Source organism: Triturus cristatus, chromosome 8, assembly GCF_964204655.1.
Source record: "Triturus cristatus chromosome 8, aTriCri1.1, whole genome shotgun sequence".
In the NCBI taxonomy this organism is placed as follows: domain Eukaryota; kingdom Metazoa; phylum Chordata; class Amphibia; order Caudata; family Salamandridae; genus Triturus; species Triturus cristatus.
The window spans coordinates 1,272,453,059-1,272,478,596 of NC_140591.1; the positions used below are offsets into that span (position 1 = coordinate 1,272,453,059).

The window sequence follows — 25,538 nt, forward strand, 5'->3', positions numbered from 1 at the left end:
CCCTGGCACTTCATATTTTACAAATTAAGCACTGCTGATACACATTATCTACAGGTAAGTTAGAGGGTGGGGGTGCATGGGCAACTGCCTGTCTGCCTCTCTTGCTTGTGATGGTAAGTTAGTTCAAACCGGCGCTTGCCAGGGGCTTATGAAAGTTTATCTGGACGTATTTACAAGGAAACTTGGGAAAACAAATCAGCGATTCACTATATTTTCAGTATGAGACATGCTTAGGTTTGGTGAGGACAGCCGAGACCATAATGTTCTGCTATGTAATATCATTAAGTTATGTCTATATTCTTTGGGCTCACTTCCTTCCTGCCAATACTGGTAGATTATATCTACACTCAGTTCAAACTGCACATCTTTTGTAAACACCATTGTATCATTTGCCTTTTGTGTTAGACTCATGAATCTGTTTCATATCTTATATGTAATTCATGCACTCTGAAGTCCTTATGTAATGTAACTGGTTCATTTAATTTATTTAAGCAATTAGTAGAGCTTACAAATACCCATGGGTTTCTCGGCACTGAAAAGTATGGTAAAGTGCTCTGACACCTTCTGGTAAACTATGCGCTATATAAAAACGCATAGCTAAATCCATAAATAAAATGGGTCTCCATGGCTAGCAAACATGACATCCCCCTCTTCTTCCAGTAACCTCAATGTTTGCTTGTGTTGCATTTGGGATGAGGAGAAGACCACATCATGTGTATGTGTCTTCCCAACTGTTTTGCATTTTTGGCATGAATCTGACTTACTTGACTCTATTTTATTCAGCATGTGAGAAGTCACATATGTACTGTGAAATAAGTTAAACTGTGTTACTTGAAATATGGCGCTGCGTAAAGACAATTTAATACGTATCTCCTTATTTTAATTGAAAATCTTATTACAAAATGATAAGTCAGATACATGCATTCTTGCTTGTAGATTCAAGAGCCCATTTCTAAGTTTGCATGAAGGTAAGTTACCTGTGTTTGGACAAACCAAAGACAGAACTGTCAACTGGCCTTCTACCACTTTCTAATAGGAGAGAAATCTGGGGGGTCGTTTCTGACCCCCACATCAACTTCGCCTCAAAAATCAGCACAGTGTTTAAGGGAGCTAACTTCCAATCTTCTCACCTCTGACTCATAATCTGACTCCCACAAACTAACTGCTGCATAGAGCTTCTGTGGACTCTTGTTATGGCCCGACTGGCCTATGTAACATTGCCTACCCTGGCCTAACAAAAAAATCACCTCTAGATAGCAGAGTGCAAAAACAAGAATTCAAAATGTGCCTGTTTTACAGGAATATAACAACATTAACAATGTCAGAAACCTCACCTGTGGTTCCTATAGGAATTTAGGATCAAGATAAAACAAGCAGTGGCTAAGCTAATAGGTCTCGCCTATCCAAGAACTATTGGCTTTGGCAATGTGGTTTTACGATGCTGTACACCAGTGTGACTGCTGTTTAGCATGGCAAAAAGTTAGTGGTGTGGAGTGTCCTAGAGTGGAATGGGGAAAGTAGAGTGTCATAGACTGGATTTGTTGCAGTAAAGTGTCGTAGAGTTGAGTAGAGGGGAGAAGCGTTCAGTGGTTCAGGGGCAGAGAGTGTCGTAGAGTGCAATGTCATAGAGTGCAGTGTCTTAGAGTGCAGTGCATAGAGTGGAGTGGTGTAGTGTGGAGTAGAGTGGGGAGGAATAAGGTGGAGTGTATTAAGGTAGTGGGGTGGATTGGAGAAGATTGGGGTGGATTGGATTGTGGTAGAGTGGGTTGGGTTGAGTGGAATGCGGTAGATGGGAGAGCGTGAACTGAATGGAGTCGATTGGACTGGAGTGGGTGGATTGAAATTGGGTGAGGTGGATTGGTTTGGGTGGATGGGAGTGGGGTGGATTAGATTGACTTGGGTAGGTGTGGATTGGATTGGGGTGCGGTGAATTGGATTAGAGTAGGGTGGTTTGGAGTAAGATGACTTAGAGTTGAGTGCAGGGGGGTGGATTGGACTGGACTGGAGGGGGTGGATTGGATTGATGTGGGGTGGGGTGGATTGGATTGCAGTGGGTGGATTGGATTGGAGTGGTGTGGATCAGATTGGAGTGGGGTGGATTGGAGTGGGGTGGGGGATTGGATTGGAGTGTGGTGGGCTGGTTGGACTGAACGGGGTAGATTAGATTGGGGTAGAGTGGGGTGGATTGGACTGCAGTGGAGTGGGGTGGAATGAAGTGGGATGGACTGGAAGGGGTGGATTAGATTGAAGTGGATTGAAATGGGGTGCGGTGAGGTGGATGAGATCGAGGAAGGGTGGATTGGAGTGGGGTGAATTGGAGTGTGGTGGACTGGAGTTGGATGGACTAGAATGGGGTAGAATGTAGTGGGTTGGGGTGGAATGGAGTGGGGTGGAATGGAGCAGGGTGAATTGGATTGGCTTTGGGTGGGGTGAAGTGAGGTGGGGTGGATTGGGTTAGAGTAAGGCGGATTGAAGTGGGGTGAATTCGAGTGGAGTGGGGAGGGTGGATTGGACTGGACTGGAGGGGGTAGATTGGAGTGGGGTGGATTGGATTGGAGTGGGGTAGATTGGATTGGAGTGTGGTGGATTGGATTGGACTGGAGTGGGGTGGATTGGGTGGGGTGAGGTAGACTGGAGTGGGTTGAATTGGACTAGGGTAGTTTGGACTAGAGTGGGTTGGACTGGAGTGGGGTGGAATGGAGTGGGGTGAATTGGATTGGTGTGGGTTGGGTTGATTGGAGTAGAGTAGATTGGTTTTCGCTGGATTAGGGTGGATTGGATTGGGGTGGGTAGATTGAATCAGAATGTAGTGGATTTGATTGGGGTGCTGTGGATAGGATTGGTGTGATGTGGATTGGATTGGAGTGGGGTGGATTGGAGTGGGGCAGAATGTTTTGGATTGGAGTGGGGTAGATTGTTTTGGATTGAGTGAGGCAGATTGTTTTCGATTGGTGTATGGTCTGGTGGCAGATTGTTTTGGATTGGAGTAAGATCTGGTGGCTTAGTGCACTGATGCATCCACTAGAGGGGTCTGTGTTTGACCACATGGTCCCAGGTTCAAATCCTGGCAAGGTCACTCAGCCTTTCATCCTCCTAGGGTCAATCAGATGAGTACCATTGAGTTGGGTAACAATAAACATCTGTTATTCAGTGCCAAGATGCCCACTGGTGAACATGTGCTTTTTCAAATACATGTTATGCTAAGTGGGGCAAATTGTTTTTGATTGGAGTGGGTTAGAATGTATTGGAATGGTATGGATTTGGGAGGAAGTGGGGTGGATTGGATTGGGGTGAGATGAGATGAGGTGAGGTGAGGTGGATTGGTCTGGAATTAGGTAGATTGGATTGGGTGGGATTGGTGTGGGGTGGATTGGATTGGAGTGGTTTGGATTGGAAAAGGATTTGATGAATTGGGATGTAATGTGGTGGATTGGGGTGAGGTGGATTGGATTGAAATGGGGTGGATTGGAGTGAGGCAGATTGTTTTGGATTGGAGTGGGGCAGATTGTTTTTTAATGTAATGGGGCAGATTGTTTTAGATTGGAGTGGGGAAGATTGAAGTGGGATGGATTGGAGTGGAGCCGATTTATCTGGATTGGAGTGGGGGCAGATTGTTTTGGATTGGAGTGAGGCAGATTGGAGTGGGGTAGATTAGAGTGGGGAAGACTGTTTTGGATTGGAGTGGAGCAGATTGGAGTGGGGCAAAGTGGAGTGGGGCTGATTGGAGTGGGCAGATTGTTTTGGATTGAGGGGTGCAGATTGGAGTGGGGCAGATTAGAGTGGGGACAGATTGGAGTGGGGCAGACTGTTTTAGATTGGAGTGGGATGAATTGTTTTGGATTGGAGTGAAGCAGATTGTTTTGGATTGAGAACAGCAGATTGTTGTGTATTAGAGTGGGGCAGATTGTTTTGGATTGAAGTGGGGCAGATTGTTTTTTAATTGAAGTGGGGCAGATTGTTTTAGGCTGAAGTTGTGCAGATTGGAGTGGAGTAGATTGTTTTGGAGTGGGGCAGATTGTTTTGGATTAGAGTAGGGCAGATTGTTTTAGACTGAAGTGGGGCAGATTGGAGTGGAGTAGATTGTTTTGGAGTGGGGCAGGTTGTTTTGGATTAGAGTGGGGCAGATTGGAGTGCAAACATTTGGAGTGGGGCAGATAGTTTTGAATTGGAGTGGGGCAGATTGTTTTAGATTGTAGTGGAGCGAATTGGAGTGGGGTGGTTTGGGAGGATTGGAGTGTGGTAGATTGAGTGTATTGGATTAGGGTGAGTGGTTTGGATTGGAGTTGGGTGGGTTGGATTGGATTGGTCAGGGGTGGATTGGATTGAGTGGGGCGGATTTGTATGGGGTGAGGTAGCATGGATTGGAGTGTAGCAGATTGGAGCGGGAGGGATTGGGGTGTTCTGCACGATTATGAGTTAAAGCATCATTTCAGAAATTGCACATGAGAAAGAAAGAATGTCACTTTGCAATAAAATAATCCTCATCGTTTGTAACAGTGCCCATGAGCAAAAACAAAAGAAAACTTGAGTGCAAAGTGATAAAAGAAGACTTAACAAAATAAAAGAAATTTAACTATCGAAAATAAATCTTTGCAATTTTGTTTGTCCTGCTGGGCACATTTTTGCCAGTCACACGCCTTCTGTTTGCAGGTCACTGCAAGTAAAACAGAACAAAATAGTATCTCAATCACTTCGGGAGCTGAGCATGGGCATTGATTAAGTTGCATCAATCAGTGCTTGGTTCCTGCTCCACAGAGAGGAACGGAAATGAAATTAAGCTGTAAAGAAGAGTGCCTTACAAGCCAACAAATGGTAAGCAACGGGCCACCTCCAAACCCTTTTTTGTTAACAACAGTGTCTCACAAGCAAGAAGCATGTGCTAGCGCATGCTGTCGCAGGCTAGACCCTAAAAAACTATAAATTATTCACACATGATTCTGGGGCAAAAGTCCTGGCTATGTTTAAAGCCTGGCATACCATTACGGTCTACCAGAAACAAGAATTCATCAGATCACATAGTCAAATAACATTTGTTAGCGAGGGAAGAGGATGGTGGAATATCCTTGGGGGTGTGGGGTCTGAAGTTATGGCACACAGTACCCACTTAGTGCACACTAAGGGCCTTATTATGAGTTTGGGGGTCTTGGAGCGGTCCGCCACACCAATGCCCTGCTCCAAGCCTACCAAACCCATACTGTGACAACCCGCCGGTTTCCGACTGGAATCCAGGTCAGATGGTCCCACGGCGGCTGGCCCACAGCGGTGCCCTGCTAAGGCTCATATGAGCCTTAGCAAGGCACTGCAATGGAAACGCCATTGCAAGGTTCTGCAGGCCATGGACGGTTAAGTCCATGCCCTGCAGGAACTGGGGGTGCATGCATACAGGGGGGTAAATCACGTGCGCCCCAGCATGCACCCAACACGCAGAGGCAGGAGGGGGCCCTGGAGGATCCCCTTGGTTTTCTCTCTGCCACACTTTCCACGGCGGTCACACCGCCATGATTCCTGTGGCAATGAGGAAACTACTAATAGGCTTGGCGGTGCTGCAGCTGCACCGCCAGCATATTACCAGTCTCACACTATTGCAAGACCACCAGGGATCGCAGGTCTCTGGCGGTGGCAGTGGTTTTGTGGCGGTCCGACCGCCAGAGTTGAAATATGACGGATTGGCAGCAGTCTGCCTCCACAGACAGCCACCATCACTACGGCGGTCGAATGGACCGCCGTAGTCATATTAAGGCCCTTAGTACTGATTTCTGTCTGGAATCTATCTCTCAGGAAACATCTAAAAACCTAAACTTTAAAAAAAGGCTTACAGTAAGCCATTTATCATCATTGGAGCAAATTAAAAATGTCTAATCTAGGTTAATCTTCGGTTGGAATATAACATTTACATTCAGAATTTTGCGATGCCATTTTCTTCTTTCTTTTCAACTTTCTGAAATGAGGTACGTTAAGCGCAGCGCTATATAAAAACACTAAGTACATATATAATATGTCCACCATTCAGTTGAATGGAAACAAACAGTATCATCGAACGATGTAATCTGGCGCATTTAGGTGAACTCATGTTTCCAATCCTCTCCTTCTTCGAGTTTTGCTCACGTCATTTTCACTTAATAGAATGCATTTATATATTAATATTGTTAATATAAACCACTCTATTTAAAAAGACTGAAATGAAAGATGAAAGGCTGAGATATCAGAAAATTGCATTGTTCAGAGACATTGTGGCCAACAATGTGGTTTATGAATTTGAGGTATTCAGCCATTTTATTTCTAATCTTTTTTCGATTTGCACACATTCATTGACAACAAAATATGTGCCACGACGTTTTCTCTTTTACCCAGAAGTGCTCGCCTTTATGCTGTGAAAAATACTGTGCCGGGGCATTTAAGCACCCGCTCCCACTTCTGCAAATTCTAAATTAAAAAGGGCCTGCCATTTCTAATTTGTAATCTGCCTGTCAAGATGTGCCCAGTCACGGTAATAATCTGATTACCTGACTGGCGCCTCATGTTAGTTCTAGTCATTCATTTTGTTTTTCTGGGCGCCTTGTTAGGAAAAGGGAATATAAATTGTTCGACTCTGCAGCAGGCGCTCCTTCGGGCATAGCTGTTAGGTTTCCTATGTTCCTCTCTGCCATCAGATGTTTGGACAGTCTCCGTCTGTTGTAGTTTAGCACAGAGCTCCACATCTGTACAGAAACATGTGTCGCACATCACCTTCGCTTCTCGGAAGCGTGGACATGTAATTTGTTTATGAAAATGAGCAGCTGATTCATAGATTTGGACTCTTAACCACACCCACAACTAGCTGCAGCCGAAGGAGGTGGTATTTCACTTACTCGTTACGTTATTCTGTTAAGGAAAAACACCCAGGTTTTTTAATGGTGATTTAATCGGAATAGTAAGTAAAAAGAAGGTTTTTAAAACGTTAAATTAAAACTGGCGTGTATTTGAATTTAATCTTTTTGTATGTGCTCAATTTTTAACTGAGGTCAATGTATGTAAAGTGGGGCTCACCGCCAGAACGGTCTATATGCGAGATATAGTAGGGTGTGTGTGCGTGCGTGAGAGAAACACCAAGGAGCAGCCTAGGAGAAGCAACTCACAGGACGGTGCACACACGTGTGTGTGTGACTGTGAGAGAGACATTACCAGAAATATATTTATTACCACTTTAACACTTTATGTACATAACATGATGTGAGTAGCAGTGCATGTATGTAAAAACCACAGGGGCAACTCTCAGCACCATTTTGACAGGACGGTTCGTGCGCACGTGTGTGTGTGTTCTTCGAGCACGTGTGTTGTTTGTGTGTGTGTATATATGTGTGTGACATTACCAACTATCAATATATTGCCACTTTAACAGTTTATGTACACAACATGACATGAGCAGCAGTGCATGTATGTAAACACAGGGGCAGCCTATGTGAAGCACATCAAAAGGACATTGTGCATGTGTGTGGTGGGTGCGATACGGGTGTGTGGCTGTGGCTCCATAGGATCACAAGATATGGCCATCCTATACATATAACACCACAGGACTTGTCTATGGAAAGATCATGAACGTACACATATTTGTTTACCAGCCTATGTACCGAACATGTCAGGACAGAAGACGTGTATATCATCATAATATCTAAGTGCAGAAAGTAACAGCACTAGGATGTGCATGTAACACCACAGGACATGCCTATGTGCAAACTATCACAGGATTAGTCTGTGTGTTAAAGATATATGTAGTAACGATCACCACTTCTCCCAGGATGCCCTGCTTGACAATGTAAGCATGAATCTGAACGCATGCATGGCGAGGTAGAGTCCCTCAAATGTCTGGGGGTTAATGCGCTAACATCTACTCAAAACCCCCTTTAGTCCGAAAGTACTTGAAAGTGCGCGCATTTCTAGGCACGAGAAACCCTGATTTAATCCCTTTAGTACAGTCTTGGGAATAGGAAAAGCAAGGCGTTCCATGAGTCCTGCAAGCACTTATGCTGTGCAGTGAGATCAGTAGCACGACAAGCAGAGCACATCTTTAGGTACAAAACCAAGGTGTACCTGCCTGCCCGTTTGATCCTCTATCTGCATTATGTGACTCTCGCAAACCACGTCTGACGTGTCCATGGGACCACAGGAGCACGACAAGCTAATACTGCCCGTTCCTCAGTGTTGTATTTTACATAGCTTGCTTTGTAATAGTTACCATGGTTGTCATGATGTCATGATGAATTGGAATACTGCGGTCCCCTAGCAACATCCATCTGTTTGTAAACTGGTGGCAGAGGAGTTGCAGTTGGACTTGTAAGCAGAGGTGTCCCAGGGGTCTGTACTCTACTACTAATAAACTCCTGTTCCATCAAGTAACGTGAGTTACCTGCTTCCCAAAACTGGCGACGAGCGTGGAAACAACCCAACAAAGAATGTACTTTGGACAGTCGAGTTAAAATTATTTGGACCGTGAGTGACCCCTGGATTTTTTTTTTTTTTGTTTCAAGTGACACTAAGTGCTCTTTTGCGTTGATAGAGCTATCATCTATGACTGTACTTTATGCTTTCAACCTGCAATGGATAATTTTATGGATTTGAGCATCTAATTCGGATTGGCTGCAGGCGATTTTCCTACTGAATGTTTCAACTACGTGTGTAGTGTGCCACGGTTGGTTTCAAAGAGAGACCAACCCAGCGAGTAAAGTTGCAAGCCTTATTCTTAATTTTTCTTCGCCTTCGTGGATATAGTGCTATGGATTTGGGAGACACATTTTGAACCGTGAATTGAGCTATGCCGATGTGTGAAATCGTAAACAAGCGTCTACCCTGTTGAGTGTTCCTAGCTACGTGCATGTTGCTGCTGACGCGTATTCAGTTTGCTGAGTGCACTGGTATCTAAGGATTAAGGTTATACTTGGCCATTTGTGTTTTGCCTTCGTGGGTGCGCGAATTCATCTAGTGGCATTATTTAAAAAGACGCGCACGTACCTGGATTGTTCGGAAGCATTCCTCTCCACACGAGCGTTCGTACAGCTGACTTCATTCGGCCGACTGGAGCGTTTCCCAACCGGGAAGGATTGTGGGTACAAACACAAAGAAAGGACAACATCTACAATAAACTACTGATTTCCAGTCACTAACACTAACAAAGGACTAAAAGTTATGTCCACATAGCACAAGATGCAACCATGTTTTAAAAAAGTGGAAAAGAAAGAGTAAAGAAACGTTGTGATTCCCAAATTAAAATACCATTTTCATTTTGACGCTGTAAACAATTTTATAATTTCATTCCTAAAGGATTTTTATTTTTTTTAATTTTATTTATTTATTTTTTTTTCTTTGAAAAAAGAATAAACAAAAATATTTCTATATAGAGCATAAACATCATAAAGAGCGCAGCACCATTCAAATTTATTGGAAGTGTATTTTATTTTCATCAAACAATGTCGTCACAAGTGATTCCAGCACCACCTTATTTTCTACCGAGTCCTGGTGAACCGTGCATGTTATGGGAGCACTGGAAGGAAACTTTTGAAACTTATTTAGAAGCCATTGGGGGTGACGACTACGTTTCAAAAAGAAAATTAGCGATTTTAAAACAATTTTTGGAATTGGAGGGAAGAAATGTTCTAAAAACATTACCTTCAATGGAAGCCATCGTGACTGAAACCAGCGCTGATAGTGAAGCTTCTGGAGACAGCAACATTGACATTTTTGAAGTTGCGTTGAAAGCATTGGAGGAGAACGTTGGAAAAAAAGTCAGTGTTGTAGTGGAGAGACACAAATTTTTTTCTCGTGTACAAGCAGCGGGAGAGACCATTGAACAATATGTCGCAAATTTAAGAATGTTGGCTGTTACATGTAAATTTAATGATATGAGGGATGATCTAATAAGGGACCAACTAATTAACAGAATGTCTAATTTAAAAATACAGGAAAAATTATTCGGTTTAAAGGATCCCTCTTTAGATAAAACATTGTCAGTAGCCAAACGAATGGAAAACACGTCTAGATACGTAAAAGAGCTAAATACACCTTCCCCAAAAATAGTAAAAGAAGATGACACTATACATAACATAAAAAGGAATACAAAAAAAGTGGAAGTCAAACCGATGTCTTCCAACAGACTAGAAGGAGTGAGATTTAAACCTAAAGTTTGTTATAGGTGTGGAAGCCCGAAACACACAGCAGATGCTACCTATTGTCCTGCAATTAAAACAAGGTGCCATAAATGCAAAAGGTTAGGGCATTTTGCAAGATGGTGTAGAAGTGCAAGTTCTTCTGCGACATCTAAATCTGTCAATGCATTAGTTCAAGATGATATGCCTCACAAGGAGGAGCTGTTCTATGATAGTGAGGGTGAGAATGAGGATATTGAGGTAATGGTTATTGAATCAAGCCAAGTTCTCAAATGTGAAACTAACAAACAAGATAGTTATCGCCCTCCCAAATGCATCATCAAAATTAAGAACAAGGATGTACACGTATGGGCAGATTCTTGTTCCCCATTTACTATCATAGACAAGTTTATTTGGGAAGGTTTAGGTGGTAATTTGAATGAATTGCAGCCCACCGATGTTATTCCAGAGGGGTATTGTGGCGAAAAGCTTCCCGTGTTAGGTTGTATAGAAACTGAGATGCGTTTCTTAGACAGGAAGATTACAGCAAAATTGTTTGTAGTAAAACAAGGAAGATCTCTTTTGGGGTGGAAGGAACAGAGAGCACTCAATATCATTTTGAACCCTAACCATCCTCAACAAGTTTTGCTAACCTCACCAAGTACAACTTCCAAATGGGTTAATAAATTTCCAAAATTATTCAGTGAAAAATTAGGATGTTTGAAAAAGTTCAAACACAAAATCATTTTGAAAGCAGATGCTACCCCCAAAGTAGATAAGGTAAGAAATGTACCTTTGGTTTTAAGAGAAAAACTTAAAAATGAGTTGGTCAGATTGTGCAACGAAGATATTATTGAACGTATTGAGGCGTCCGAATGGCTAAGTCCAATTGTTTTGGCCCGGAAACCTAATGGTAATATTAGGATGTGTATTGATTTGAGAGATGTAAATGATAACATATGGATAGATCGGTATCCGCTCCCACGAATAAATGAAATGTTAGCTACTATCAAGGGGGGAACATATTTTACCACTTTAGACCTGTCCAATGCATACCACCAAATACTATTACACGAAGATTCAAAGCACATCACTTCTTTCATTACTCCAGAAGGAGCTTTTCAGTTTAAGCGCATGCCATTTGGTTTAGCGTCCACTTCAGCCGTTTTCCAAAGGGTTATGCAATCAATATTAACTGGTCTTAAAAATGTAGTGGTTTTTCAAGATGATGTATTGGTATGGGGGAGTGATGTAAACAATCATGATTTGATCTTGGAAGAGGTTCTCATCAGACTTTCTGAGGCTGGTCTCACTATTGCATTAGAAAAATGTAAGTTTGGTGTCAAGGAAGTGGAGTATCTTGGTCATACTTTGTCCAGTGAGGGTGTAAAACCAAAACGTAGTTTGATTGAAGCCATTGAAAAGGCTCCTGCCCCAAGAGATAGAGATCAACTCAGGTCATTCTTGGGGTTAGCAGAGTACTACTCGAAATTTGTTCACCACTTTTCGGACAAGGTACAAGAGCTTAGGAACTTGATGAAGAAAGGTGTCAAATTCGAGTGGACTGATGTTTGTCAACAAAACTTTGATGCTATCAAGAAATGCATCATAAATGCTGTGTCATTAAGGCCATTTGACCCCAATGACCAGACTATCATCACTACCGATGCCAGTAATAATGGGTTAGGTGCGGTACTAATTCAAATGCACAAGGGACAAGAAAGCGTAGTGGCGTTTGCGTCCCGCACACTAAAAGGGGCAGAACACTCTTATTCTACCATCGAGAAAGAAGCTTTAGCATGTTGGTGGGGCATACAGTATTTCCGGACATTTGTGTGGGGAACTAAGTTCCAATTACATACTGACCACAAACCTTTGATAGATCTTTTCTCCACCAGAGGTGCAAGCAAGGCCACTCCCAGAATAGCTAAATGGTTATACCGTCTGCAAGAATATGCTTTTGATGTGAAATATATTCCAGGTGCAAGGAATGTAAATGCAGATTGCATATCTAGATTACCGTTAGAAAATACAGATGAGGAGGAAGATGATGAATGGATGGTTGCCGAAATTAAGGATGTGTGTACAGCCATCAGTGAAGTTGAGTGGAAGAAGGCCATGGAGGAAGATGTTGTACTGGGCATGGTTATAAAAGCCTTAAGTGGTGAACAAGGATGGAAGGTACATAAGGATCTTAATTCTTTCAAATTGATATGGTCTGAGTTGAATGTGATAGATGGTATACTTAGGAGAGGTAATAGATTAGTGGTTCCGGAGAGTTTAATAAACAGATTACTAAATATCATGCATGAAGGGCATGGGGGTATGTCAGCTATGAAGAGAAGGATTAGAGTAGATTTTTGGTGGCCAGGTATGGATGTGCAAATTGAGCGTTTTGTTCGAGATTGCATGGCTTGTGTGTGTAGCGACAAGACTCATTCTTCTCAAGAAACTTCTATAAGTGCGTCACCCATGCCTAAAGGTGCATGGGATAAATTAGCCATCGATATATGTGGACCTTTCGATATCTTAAACGCATCAGAGAGATTTGCCATAGTTATGGTAGATTATTTTTCAAAGTGGCCAGAAGTTGCATTTGTTAAAGAGGTCAAGGCTGCAAGTGTTATTTCATTTTGTGAAGACATTTTTAGAAGGGAAGGTTGCCCCACTGAACTAGTTACGGATAATGGACCCCAATTCATATCGGAAGAATTTGAGGGTTTTCTGAGGAAGTGGGGAATCAGGCACACTACCACGCCAGTCTATCATCCAAGGGGAAACGGGTTGGTGGAGCGTTTCAACAGAGTATTGGTTGAATGTATTCAATTGGCGTGCAAAAACAATGAGTTATGGAGGAAGTGTGTAAAGGACATGTTGTGGTCGTACCGCACTACTCCGCATTCAGTGACTAGAGAAACGCCTTTTTCTCTACTTAAGGGAAGGATTCCTTGTTCTGTGGCTGTTCCACCTTGGATGAATAGAGCGGGGATATACAATGCAAACTTAGAGGAAATGCGGAGTAGAGTAGAGAAATATCAAAAAAATTATTGTGATCGTTTTAATGAAAACATTGTGAAGCCAAAACGTTGTTTCATGCAAGGAATGTTTGTGAGGGTATTTGTTGGAGACAAGGCAAAAAAAGGTCTGCCTAAATGGTCTTCTCCCAAAAAGATCATTGTTGTTAAGGGTAACAGTGTTAAGTTGGAGGATGGAAATTGGTGGAACACTAGGAAGGTATCACCATGTTCTGACACTGAAATTGTCATGCCTCCAAGTACTCAACAAAATATTGTTGCATGCAGAGTTAATACTGATCTTGTTGGATTGCCAGTTGCTAAGGTCAGAACAAATGTAAGACAACGTACAATGCCTACAAGGTATAAAGATTACGTATGTACATCGTTTTTTTTTTTTTTTATTTTATTATAAAGAGGGGAGATGTGTTGTATTTTACATAGCTTGCTTTGTAATAGTTACCATGGTTGTCATGATGTCATGATGAATTGGAATACTGCGGTCCCCTAGCAACATCCATCTGTTTGTAAACTGGTGGCAGAGGAGTTGCAGTTGGACTTGTAAGCAGAGGTGTCCCAGGGGTCTGTACTCTACTACTAATAAACTCCTGTTCCATCAAGTAACGTGAGTTACCTGCTTCCCAAAACTCAGAATTTCTAGAAGCGGGTCCGGTGCCAGATGCCACCCATGAAATGAATCACTCATCTCCTCTGCATAAGGCGATGGAATCATTTCTATGCACTTAGTATATTTAAACATTCGCCAATGTGGCCAGTGGTTCCTGTGGAAGTGATGCATGGCGAGGACTCATAAACACAGGCGTGGTCATTTACGGAGGCCCAAAAGGTCAAGCAACATTTCGAATATTAGGCGCTCACCTCAAGGCTGTATGCCTGCAGCAAAACATGTTTCAGATTCACGCTTCTTATTCTATTACAAAGAGCTTAAGTTGTGGGAGAGCTTTAAAGACCACTGAAGGAGGGATCCATACAATAAATCCTTTAAAATATTTCCTCGGTTGGACATCAGATAAATAATTATTTAATATTCAGGCGCTAAGACTTTATTCTTGTGTCGGTTTCCATGTCATTTGCATTTTTTTCTTTTACTTTTTAATATTTTAAAGGCGACACAAAACAACCCTGTCAATTCCACACCAGACCATTATACCTGTTTTCACGTTATCACTGCCCACAACTATTAGCTCCAATAATCAATGTGAAATTCTCAATTTAATTCAAGCTTTAAAAATAACTCACATAAAAAATATACAAAAGTCCTTAATATTTAACTTCCTGCAAAGATTCCCAACTATCTATGAATTTCTCTCCTATACATATAATTTAATCAGGCTAATTAATAATGTTCCTATGAGTGCAAAGACCCACATGTCCTCATCTTGAAATATTTTTAAGAAAACATTTCAAAAGTGTTTTTTCTGTATGCTAACCAATCCACAATCATTCCTACATCCTCATTGTTTCTTTTCAAACCTTTGCGAACTTATTCTAATACAGTCACAACTTCGAAGAAAGTGTTTTACAACGCAAGTCAGACTCTTTTTCTCTTCTCTTCAAGGTTGACACAGGAATATCCAGGACATTACGGAGAAGATGTGGACATGGTGCTGTACTCCCATGGGTATTACATCAGGGGTGCAAGTACCACCTTCTCCGGCGTGGACAGGTGAGCATTTTGTCTATGTTACTGATGTTCACATTGTGGAAATAGAAGCAGAATATGATCATTTTTCTTTAAATATCAGAACAAATGCTCTAACTTAACACAGCATCTGACAAAAACTTATTCCTATGGATTTGAGTACTCAGTTCCATTATCCCCCTCTGTGCTAGCGACTTACGTTAATAGAGGCGCGTAAGCTGCAATAGTCTAATATAAAGTGGATCAAGACTCATTTTTAGGTCTCGCCTTGCTATCGCGTAAGCGATCGCAAAGCGAGACTATAGGGGCTTTTAAAAGTGCTCCCAAAAAGCGGATTGCATTGCTAGCACGCGCACAATCACGCACTTGGTGCCGCTATGCACTCCGCTTTTTGGAAGCACTTCAAAGGGTTCGCTCCCCCGCCCCCAAGCGCGCGCGCGCCACGCTCCGCTGGGCTTGTTTTAATTAACTTCACACGTGGTGCCCATTTCCTAAGCGCCGTGCTCTCAACTTTAAAGCGCCATCTCCCCGTAGGCTGCCCTCCCTCCCACCACCAAACACAGGCTGCCTATGGAACTCTCCTCCCACCCCTGCTGCCAGGTTAAGGAGTTTATCGGTCGCCCGGAGTAGACTCTTCCGCTATGTTTTGTTTGCAGCTTGTTTCGAATTGCTAACCTGTATCGTTGTCTGAAATATATGACAAACCGGGTCCCAATCTCCACTTTAATCGCCTGAGCGATGCATTTGTCATCTGAAGAGTTGTGTGCGAGGAAAAACGTCCAGCGCGCAAGACCCAGGCTCGACACGAGTATGTTTCACAAGTAAGTGAGACAATTATAAACATCGACCTTCAAACCCGTAAGGCGTTAAAACAATTGAACATTCCGGCTTCAAATTCGGAAGCACTTCTGCTGTTGCGGCTGAGGGTGAAGCACCGGAACTCTCCGCCTTTCGAAGTTTCACTTCAGTTTCCCGAGATTAAAATTCCGCTGCACAGTAACATTTGAATCGAAATGCAACCCAGTCGCTAATAATTTGTAGGACTATAGCATGAGAGGAACATGCTTAATGTATCCCGAACAGTGACCGGAGAGCTGCAGCTCACTTTCAAAAAGAGCAGCATGCACGCAGTGGCAAATGGCGATTTTCTTTTTTTTTTAAGCTGTTAAGATCTCTGTGGGGTAGTTCTCCAGTTATGAAGTTGATTCCAAGTTCTACCGGTTGCACATGTATCACAAATGAAATATTTGTCGAAGTAAAACTATCATTTAACATCTACTCACAAACAATGCTGTAAACTAAATAGTCGTATGCGTTATTCAAAACATCTGAGGTAGTTTTTCCAACCGCCGTGAAACTAGTCATTTTTATTCGTAAAAACGCTCGAAGTGAGTAAGTGCAGGAACACCTGAGTTCGCGCGCCTGCCAGTTATTAGACATTGTTTCTCATCACGATCCGTTGTTTCTTTGTTGAAGACACATCTCTTTTTATTGTTTATTTCACTGCTTGGAAGACGTCGTATGATACATTGTTGGTGTTTTCGACGTCCACAGTAGATGCGAATTGTTTCATTGTATCTTGTATTTTTCTAATCCAGCGATTTTTACTTAAATACACCTACGCTGTACCAGGTAAAGTAAAATAAAAACCGATACATTGCATCGATGCAGAATTCATTACGCTCCAGAATACTTTCTGTACTCCATCCCCGTCCCCAAAAAAATATATAGTGCTGATTCGTGATCTCGAGTTACTTCGTAGCACAAGTGTGTTATCGGAAGGTGTCTAATACTGGAGCGGGCTCGAGCCTTCGGAAGAGTTGGGCTGTGTTGCGGGCACATACATTTCTCGTACCCGGAGGGGTAGTTTTTAGGTCTCGCCTGACCCAGCGCATGCGCTGGTCTGGCGAGACTTATTGCGAGGGCTCCAAAAAGTGCTACCAGGCCAGCCTAGAGCTACAGTGCATGTGCGCGGGCGCGCGTGGCTTTTTCCGCGATTACTTTCACTTTCGCGCTTTGATGCTTGATCGCGATCACTTTCACGGCAGCACGGCCGCTTTGCATAGCCAATAGGTCTCGCATTTGGGATCTTTTAAGTATTTAGTTATGCAACTGTTGCATGGCTAAACACTTATAAGGTCCCAAAGGCGAGACCTATTGGCTATGCCAATGCTTGTTGCTAAAGGTGCTCGAAGAGTGACTGTGTTAGTTGAAGGTTGAGTAATACTCAAACAGGACTGAAATGCCGTAATGCACCCGGGTTGGGATCAGTGAAGCTGAGGGAATGTGCATGCTACAGTGGCATTGCAGGACTTTCAGGAGCACTTCGGAGCTTTGAGTTTGGCAGATGGATGGAGGAAGTCATATGTGGGAGGGGAACTAAATTGTTAATTCTACTCGCATGTCCATCGCTCATTCGCCAGAATCGATCAAATCATGCTGTCAGTGGGGATGCTATAGTGAGTGAGTGAGGACCAAATGAGCTCACTCATGATCTCAGATCATTCTCCGGCCCTAATGGTTCTTGAATTAGATACTGCCTCATCCACAGACTAAAGGTGAGTTGAGGCACACAAGTTCTGAAAGACACGAAGAACAGGGCAGAGGAAACGGTCCTTAGTAAGAGTGAAATTGGAAGGGGACCTGCCTGCTGCCAACACCACACACAAGATGATTAGATCTTAAAAGTTAATACTGTTTCACATTTACATCCAATCCATTTATATTTATCAATTGATGTTATTTGCTTCATTAATTTATTGTCTACATTGAATTTAATTATTTATTAATTTGCTTATTTAACTACTAATGTATCATATATTTATATATTCCATATTTATTCGTTTTATCCAACGGCAAAATGTCATTCCTCCATTAATGTCTTTCATACTTATAATATTTATTAACAAATGTATTATTGCATTGTTCTTAACTTGTATTATATTATAAAACTCAATAAAAAATTTCAACACAAAAAAAAAAGTGAATGTCAGCTATGAGAAGGGCTAAGAGCTAGCTCAATATACTCCCGATCCGAGATCTGAAAGGGATAACTCATGTTCAAGCAGAAGTTCTACAAGAGAGGAAATAAAGTCAATGGTTCGTAGGCCAGGAATCTGAAGATGAAAAGTAATGGGGGATTGGTTTTCATAGACCTTTTAGTTATATTTTACGAGCCGAAAGGTGTTTATGGCATTGATTGTCTAAGTGGGTATTCCACCAGAATTGTGTTTATAAAATATCGTCCTGCCATAATACCGCAGACAAAATATCAAGGACCAAAATATCGAGAAGGTAAGCGTGTATAGGTGCGTACAGATTTACTATTCTTAACTCCACTTCTACATACCTTGAAGGTAAAACTGTCAAGAAGCAGGAAGCATGTCGCTTGCACTGTTCCAGTCCTATCGCCTGTCGTAGTCAGGCATGATTCTGCCCCAGTCTATTCGCTTTTCTATGTACTAGCCTAACAAGGCATTTTCCAATCCACCAGAGGCCAGTCAATCATCCATCAACCCGTCTTTACTAGCCTCCCAACCTCTTTTAGCATTCTTAAATACTCTTGAGAAAGAAACATCAAGCAACTAAGGCTCATATACTGTTAAACCACAGAGCCACGTTCTCTGTGTTTGTTTAATTGTGAACCAATTTTTACAGCACACTTAATCACACTGCCTGATAAAAGAAAAGCAGAGCAGATTCCTGAAAAACGTGATCCCAATTCAGCAAACACAAAACAGCCACAAACAACAAAGAGGATACCCCTCTGCATATGTACTGCATTCACTTCTGCAATGAAAGTAATTGTGCCATTGCAACGCTTTATACATCATAAATAACTGGAACAGTCAACAACTGGCGCATGAACGTGATGAATAACCCTTCCAGTAATCAATGGCGAAGCTCAATACCTTGAAACAGTTAAAGCTGTCTTCTCCAACTCTTCAAAAGGCATCCACTCAGACTAAGGTGAATGCCAGCCAGCTTTTACTCAGTGATGGCCAGATGTACTGTTGCAAAAAGCAGTCAAAATTTGCAGCCAGACTATTCACAACCAGCAGTTACCTTACAAACCGACCTATGTACTAATAGTTCGGTCCATTAGAAAATTGTGACTCAATCTGATTGGTCAAACTCGCATGAATGGAAGGCTTGAAAGATTCAGGAGACCACTACGACTGTGATTGATTTTAAATAGGTTAGAGTTCAAATTGCTTTAAGGAAACAGTGCTGCCTTTAAGAAAAACTTTTTTTTAAATGTTGCAGTGCGAATTGGGCGTGGTCTCTTTACTCACCCTGAAACTTTTCCCGAAGGAGAAGAGTTCCAAAGGGGACTCCTTCTTCTTTCGTGAATAAATTACCACCCCAACATGGCAGTTTGAAACTTTTCAATGCTTTGTGACCAGAATTCCTCTCACAAACCATTGATACTATGGTACCGAATCAGTATTTGGAAGAGATGCTAAGATACACCCATTCCAAATACAGAATCGATATCCAGTAGCATTCCGGTGTTAGGATTTGATGAAACTCTATTGCCTCTTAAAATAGGTTTTGTACACAGCCAAAAACATTTTCGTAGTCTCAAACATTGGAGTGTTTGCGACCATACATTTTGTTTTGTTTTGTACATCTAAATCATCTTGTCTAAAGGGCTGTTTTGAAGATTTTTAAGTAGCTGAATTGTGTATGGCACTATTGACTGGTCAGATCATCACAACATCGGATTTATATGGCACCACCAAAAGGTTACATTAGCTATCAGCGCCTCATATTGATGCTTGGAACAAACTGTTCAGTCATCTTTGAACCCAATTATCTAGAGCATGTTGAGAAGATTAACTGCAACTTTTGTCAAGATAGAACATGCTAAAAGGTAAGCCACAGTAATTAGCTAACCAGATTTGATTACGCGTTACTGAGTCATTGTGATGGCCCATTGTAGCATCGGCGACTACATTATTTACATTCAAATTTCAAGTAACCCAAATAATTATTTTGTAATCAACAATTGGCATGCAACCATTAATGTGTATGGTAAATATTTTGTGCCAATAACCTAAATTGTTGGTTCATTATACTGTAATTGTTTGCCATTCCAGAATGGTCGACCCATTTTCTTTTTGACTCCACTTTCAATCTATAGCTATCCAAAACCAACTTTCCCAATGAGCTAACCACCAGTAGACAGGTTTGATGAGAAAAAGCTCTTCATTGTGGGCACCCTTGTGCCCAGATCTTGATGCCTGAGTTGGCCATCAAAGGCATTGTGGGAACCCTTCCATCCTTAAGGCTGTAAAGGAGAAAAACTGCATGCAGACCCAGAGTAAAAAGTGTATACCAGTCTCTGATGCAAACATGTGACTTGTTGTACATAGCTATCTCACTGGAATCCTGTAGTCAAAACAACAATAGAGCCCCTCTGAACACCATCAAAAAGGGAGCATACTGGGTAGGTAAAAGCTGGTGGTATCCCTGGTGGGCCACCCAAATGATGGGCTGGTGGTGGTAGAAGGAGCAGGTGGCAACATGGGGCACTGCTCCATAACCCCATCTTTAAAGAGGCCACGCCACATGTTGTGACAAGGCCACACGATATACCCCACTGGAGGGCTCTTACTGCTTGTAGGTGCGGGGATCAAAGGCTTGACCACCGTCCAACCCACTAGCTTGCCTTTTTCAGCCCTTCTCAGTGCTGCTGGGATCCCTCCAGAATGCCAGCACGCCCTATTCTTGGAGGGACTACCAGTATTAAAACAAACTGTTGCTGGGAATGGCTGGGATTTCGCTGCTCTATGTAAGACTGCTGTAGGGCTTCGAAATAGTTGAAGCAGTCTCCAGCCATTCTTACAAAATATGCCCCCTCATAAAAGGATATTGAATTATACTGATCAGGGTACTGGTGGGCACACGGAGTCATTTGATTGCCCCCAGGATTTTGAGATCTGACCCGACCACCTTATATGCCTGTGCTGTGGCCACATTTACAGGGCACATGTGGGGTATTAGGAGGTACGTCCCTGTATTTGAATGATTTTAACTCATTAGGATGAGATTTTGCTCATTATATGACACTTTTTATGTATTGGGTCTAATCCCTTTTATGTATATTGCTTTTTAGCTTTTATTACTATATAGTTTGTAATGATGTCTATTTTATCTGTCTCTTGTTTTGCCTGTATTTATTTGTCTTTTCATACTTTTTAAGGCATTTGGTTGCCGAAATAAAGTCTAATTACTACTACTGATAAGAAGTGAACATATTTCGGTGCTCCTTATTGGGACTGCACTAAAGAAGCTAAGTAGCCATTGCTGTGTTCCTTCCAATGGTCTCTGGGTGACACTATGTCTGATGTTCACTTTAGTCAAAGTCAATATTGGCTTCTGGAGAGGACATGTGATCTTCAGCAGCATGGACTACAGATAGTGTCTAGGCACCACAGGCGTCTAACATTAGCAGGCCATATGGCGACAGACAAATATGTGTGGAACTAAACATTGACACCGCTCCAATTGTCACATTATCGCCTGAGTACATTGAAAACTAAAAGGTTTACATGGTGCTAAAGGTCGCCTAGCCACTTACCTGTCCAGAAGGCATTAAGTAAACCACCTACCACAACCGATGCCATTTAGCAACTGATTTTGTCTTTCTCATTAAAAAAGGCAAAGAGATTGCATTCTCTGCAGCAAATGCAGATTTAATTAAAGCAGCTTTCAGTTACATAGATCTCTCTCTCGCTCTCTCTTGTTAGCAGACTCTCTCTTTTTTTCTTCCTCGACAACATGGCATTTGCAGGGAGTGGCCTCCTGATTGTGAGAGATATGCAAATGAGAACACTTATTTAACCACGTTTTTCAACTAGTAGTTTTATGTAATGACAATTAGGCTTTTTTTAGGCACTCCAGACCTATTGGAAACCCTGTAAAGGTACAGAACCACAAAATGGCATCATAATTGAGACCATGTAGACAGTGTCAGAAAAGATGGTCTTCAGATACAGGGCCGACTGTCCTTAGCGAAAACCGGGTGTTTCCCCGGTGGGCCGCCAGGGTGGAGGCCAGTTTTGGAACCCTGGGGCCCGTTTTTGTTACCGGGTGCCTGTTTTGCAGCATAGCTGCAATATCGGCTCCCTGTAACAAAAGCAGCTGCAGTATTTTCCACGCAAACCCCTGTCCTCCCCAACATCCCCCTGCCCAGCCGACCCTACCCAATATCCAAGGCTGGTTTGAGTTCCCGGTCCAGCATTGATCATATATGGAGAGAATTAGGCATATCCTCTTTATACATGATGCACACAGTCTATGACGCACATGAAACTATATATAGCTAAGTATAGACATCCTTAGCTTTGTGTACTGCTTACCCGGTAACAATACATAGTAAGATACAAAAGTAAATTAACATCAGGCCCATCGATTCTGCCTCTCTGTCTTCCCACTGTACCGCATGGTGACACAAAGAGCCAAGTGTACTCCAGCACCTACCAACACTTATTGTATCATCTAGCTCTTTGCACAGATTCTAAAAAGGGGGACCGTTTGTGCCTCGTGGCTACTCACCTCGATACCAAAGGGGATGATGGACGGAGCGTTTGAGCTAATCAAACACTCACCCCCAGTCAACTGATCTGGGTTTAATCCATCATCATTCTTTAGCTCACTCCACCACCCCAGTTCAGACATGGCCATATGGCTACTCACAGCAGAGGGGAAATGGCCCCTGACAGTGGCTTACACTGAGCACATTCACAGCCTGTCCATGTTATTTTCCCTTTATCAGCAAATCTGACTCAAAAACTCTGTGAGTACCCAGCTCTAATGTAATTTGGATCGAGTTTTTCCACTCAATAAATAGCCATTTTAACCAGTGGTCGAAGTAGGCGGTATCTGATGGGCATGCCGTGCCCACACTTCTCTATTAGAAAATTATTTCCCCTTCTTTTTTAGGTCGTGCCTAGTGTTGCAGCACGCATGCGCTGTCGCTCGGCGAGATATATTGTGGATGAGTGGTTTTCAGAAGGGGACTTGAAGCCCCGCCTCTCAATTTCATTGGCTGGCATCATTGTTTATTTAAAACGTTGGCCTCAGATTTGAACTGAGCCTTTTTTGCTGCCGCCCTTTTCGTCCGGCCCCTCCGGACTGGATCATCTGCTTCACAGCTGTCGTGAAGCAATTTCTTATCTTTAGGGGGCAATCTGTTTTCGCATTGCGCTTTCACTTAAAGTGAAAGTGAATGCGCAATGCAAATATAAACAAGCGGCTGCCTTCCCGCAATGGCGAGCGTTTTCTTTTTTTACATGTGTGTCTGTAAACAATATATTACTAGTGCTAGGACGCACCACACCCGTACACCCTCCTGGGGAGTTTCAGCTCTTCAATCTAGTTAAAACACGTGCTTTATTCCATATAGTGGGCCAATCTCATACCATGTATTTTCGTTCACTGCTGGCTGGACAGCTAAGGTGGCAAAAGCCTCTGTGCATGTGACTAGCGCCCATGATAAACATGTCTTCTCTTTAAGTATCTAGGAGTTCATGTGTTCAACAACTGCCCCTCCCCATGTAGATTTTAAAATGCTGCAGGCTGCCGAGTTAAGTGTAAAGCGCATGAAAGAGTTTGCCCTCCCCAAGGGATAGCCCACCACTCCCCGCGAAACTATCCACTCCGGTCGAATGTGAGTAGCATCCCACCACCCCCTCTCCCTTGATGAACCACTGTACCCTTCGGCGGAACATCTAAAATAACTCGTCCCGTTTCAAATCAGTTCACTACCACCGCCTCGCGCCCTCTCACGAGGCCGTTGGTCTCCCGCACCCCCCGGTGGCTCGAGAGAGGAAGGGGGAGGAGGAGGCGGAGGAAGGAGTGAGGGAGGTGCTGCCCAGAGAGAGGTTAGACACACACAGCACGTTTATCTCCCGCGCCAAAAGCCCCATGCTCGCCACTGTGTGAGCTTCCCGCGGCCCAGAACTCCATCAGGTCGCACCCGCTGCCACCGACATGGCTCTCTGCAACGGAGACACCACCAAGGTCAGTCAGGGAGCGGGAGCACGGGGCAAGAGATTCACACGCAGTGTTTAGGAGCCGGGCCTGATGACTCCTTAATGCTCGGATAAGGTCTGTCAACCAAGATTGGCTTTTTATTAATGTGGCGCTTTTAGTGGAGGTGTTGTGCTGCATTCTGGGAATTGTAGTCCCGCCTGGTTTAATAATCGACTCAAGAGACCTACAAACCCCCAGAACTGAGGGAAACTGCTGTACTGGATGAGCCACTCACTGACAAACGTAGGAACACACTCACATACCCAGACAGACAGAGAGACACTCTGACAGAACCCCCGATATGCATGGAAGACGCACAGAACGATAAGAAACACATGCTGCTAAATACACTGATAGACACGGGTATAGTGACACACACACACACACACACTGATAGACACACACTGATAGAGATACAAGTGGATAGTAATACACACAGATAGACACACAAACACACACACACACACCACACACCCCTCTCCCTCCCCACATACACCACACACACACTGATGGACAGACACAGTGATAGACACACACACTTATGCAGACACACTGATAGAGAGACACGGGCATAGTAACTCACACTGAGAGAGACCCTCACAGATGCACTCATACTAATGGCAGTCTTAGTGAATGACACATACACTGATAGACATTCAGCGATAGAGAGGCACGTGGATAGTAACACACTGATGGGCAGTCACACTGATGGGCAGTCACACTGATAGGCAAACACACTGATAGAGACACACATGGATAGAAACGGTGGTCCCTCATCACATTCTGCAAGGGGCCCCATCATCATGTGCCACTGGTGAGACAGCACTAAATTATGTGGCAGGGTCACCAAAGGCATGCAGCGAGGAAACATGAATTATTAGGGAACTATTGAGGCAGTGTGCCACATAATATGCCAATGCAGGTCGAGTATGCAGCACGTTCTGAGGCATTGGTGTGTTTTTGACATTTCATCACTCACATGGGTGCAAACCTAGGATTGCAGCCTCACTCCATGGCCTCAGGCCGCTGTTTTCAGTACTAGGCGTTCATTTTACAACCTAATGCATTATGGGAGTTCTAGTCCAGGCTTGCCTCCGGTTCCTGACTTAAATCGGAAAAGCCTCGCCGTGGAAATGGGTGTGTTCATGACACGGAGCGAGGGGACCGCCCCAGACAACATAAAGCAAAACATTACAAAAAATGAATATTTCTTAAATCTCAAACGCTGCATATTCAGCAGATGGCAAATGAAACTATTTTCCTCAGCAATTAATGTTTTTCTCTTGTATAGAAGGACAGCAGCAACACTGTGTATTAACAGATTCCCAGAGTAAAGCACACGGTGTGTGACCCTCGGCAGAGAACAGACCTACGTCTGCACACTTCTTGTGATAATAAAAGGTGTGCCTCTTTTATTCTGCCTGCTGCGGTGTTTTACACCGTGACTGTTGATAATTTTTTTATTTTGCAAACACAAATGATTGCAAATGCCTTATAGAAATGATAAGATTAGCCCCAGATAAAGTGCGGGGAGCCCTTGACAGGGCGGCATTGGCACTGCCGAGCTGGGCGCAGCACTCAAGGCGCTCTCCACTGAGTCACCACAGGGCTCTGCCCCCACCCACTCTTTTTTTTTTTTTACTTTATTAAGCGCGGCGACGTCTCCACGGACACTTCGCTATGCAATCCAATAGGTGTTGCTTT

At 43.1% G+C, this 25,538-nt stretch overlaps 1 protein-coding gene across 1 annotated transcript in view; it reads left to right on the forward strand.

Annotated features, from left to right (window-relative positions):
* The window catches only part of DPT (dermatopontin), a 315,652-nt gene that overhangs the window by 211,096 nt on the left and 79,018 nt on the right, over positions 1-25,538 (forward strand). Inside the window, exon 3 of the mRNA XM_085622991.1 lies at positions 14,709-14,816. Within this exon, the coding sequence (XP_085479117.1) occupies positions 14,709-14,816 (108 nt within the window). The remainder of the gene's footprint in view (positions 1-14,708; positions 14,817-25,538) is intronic.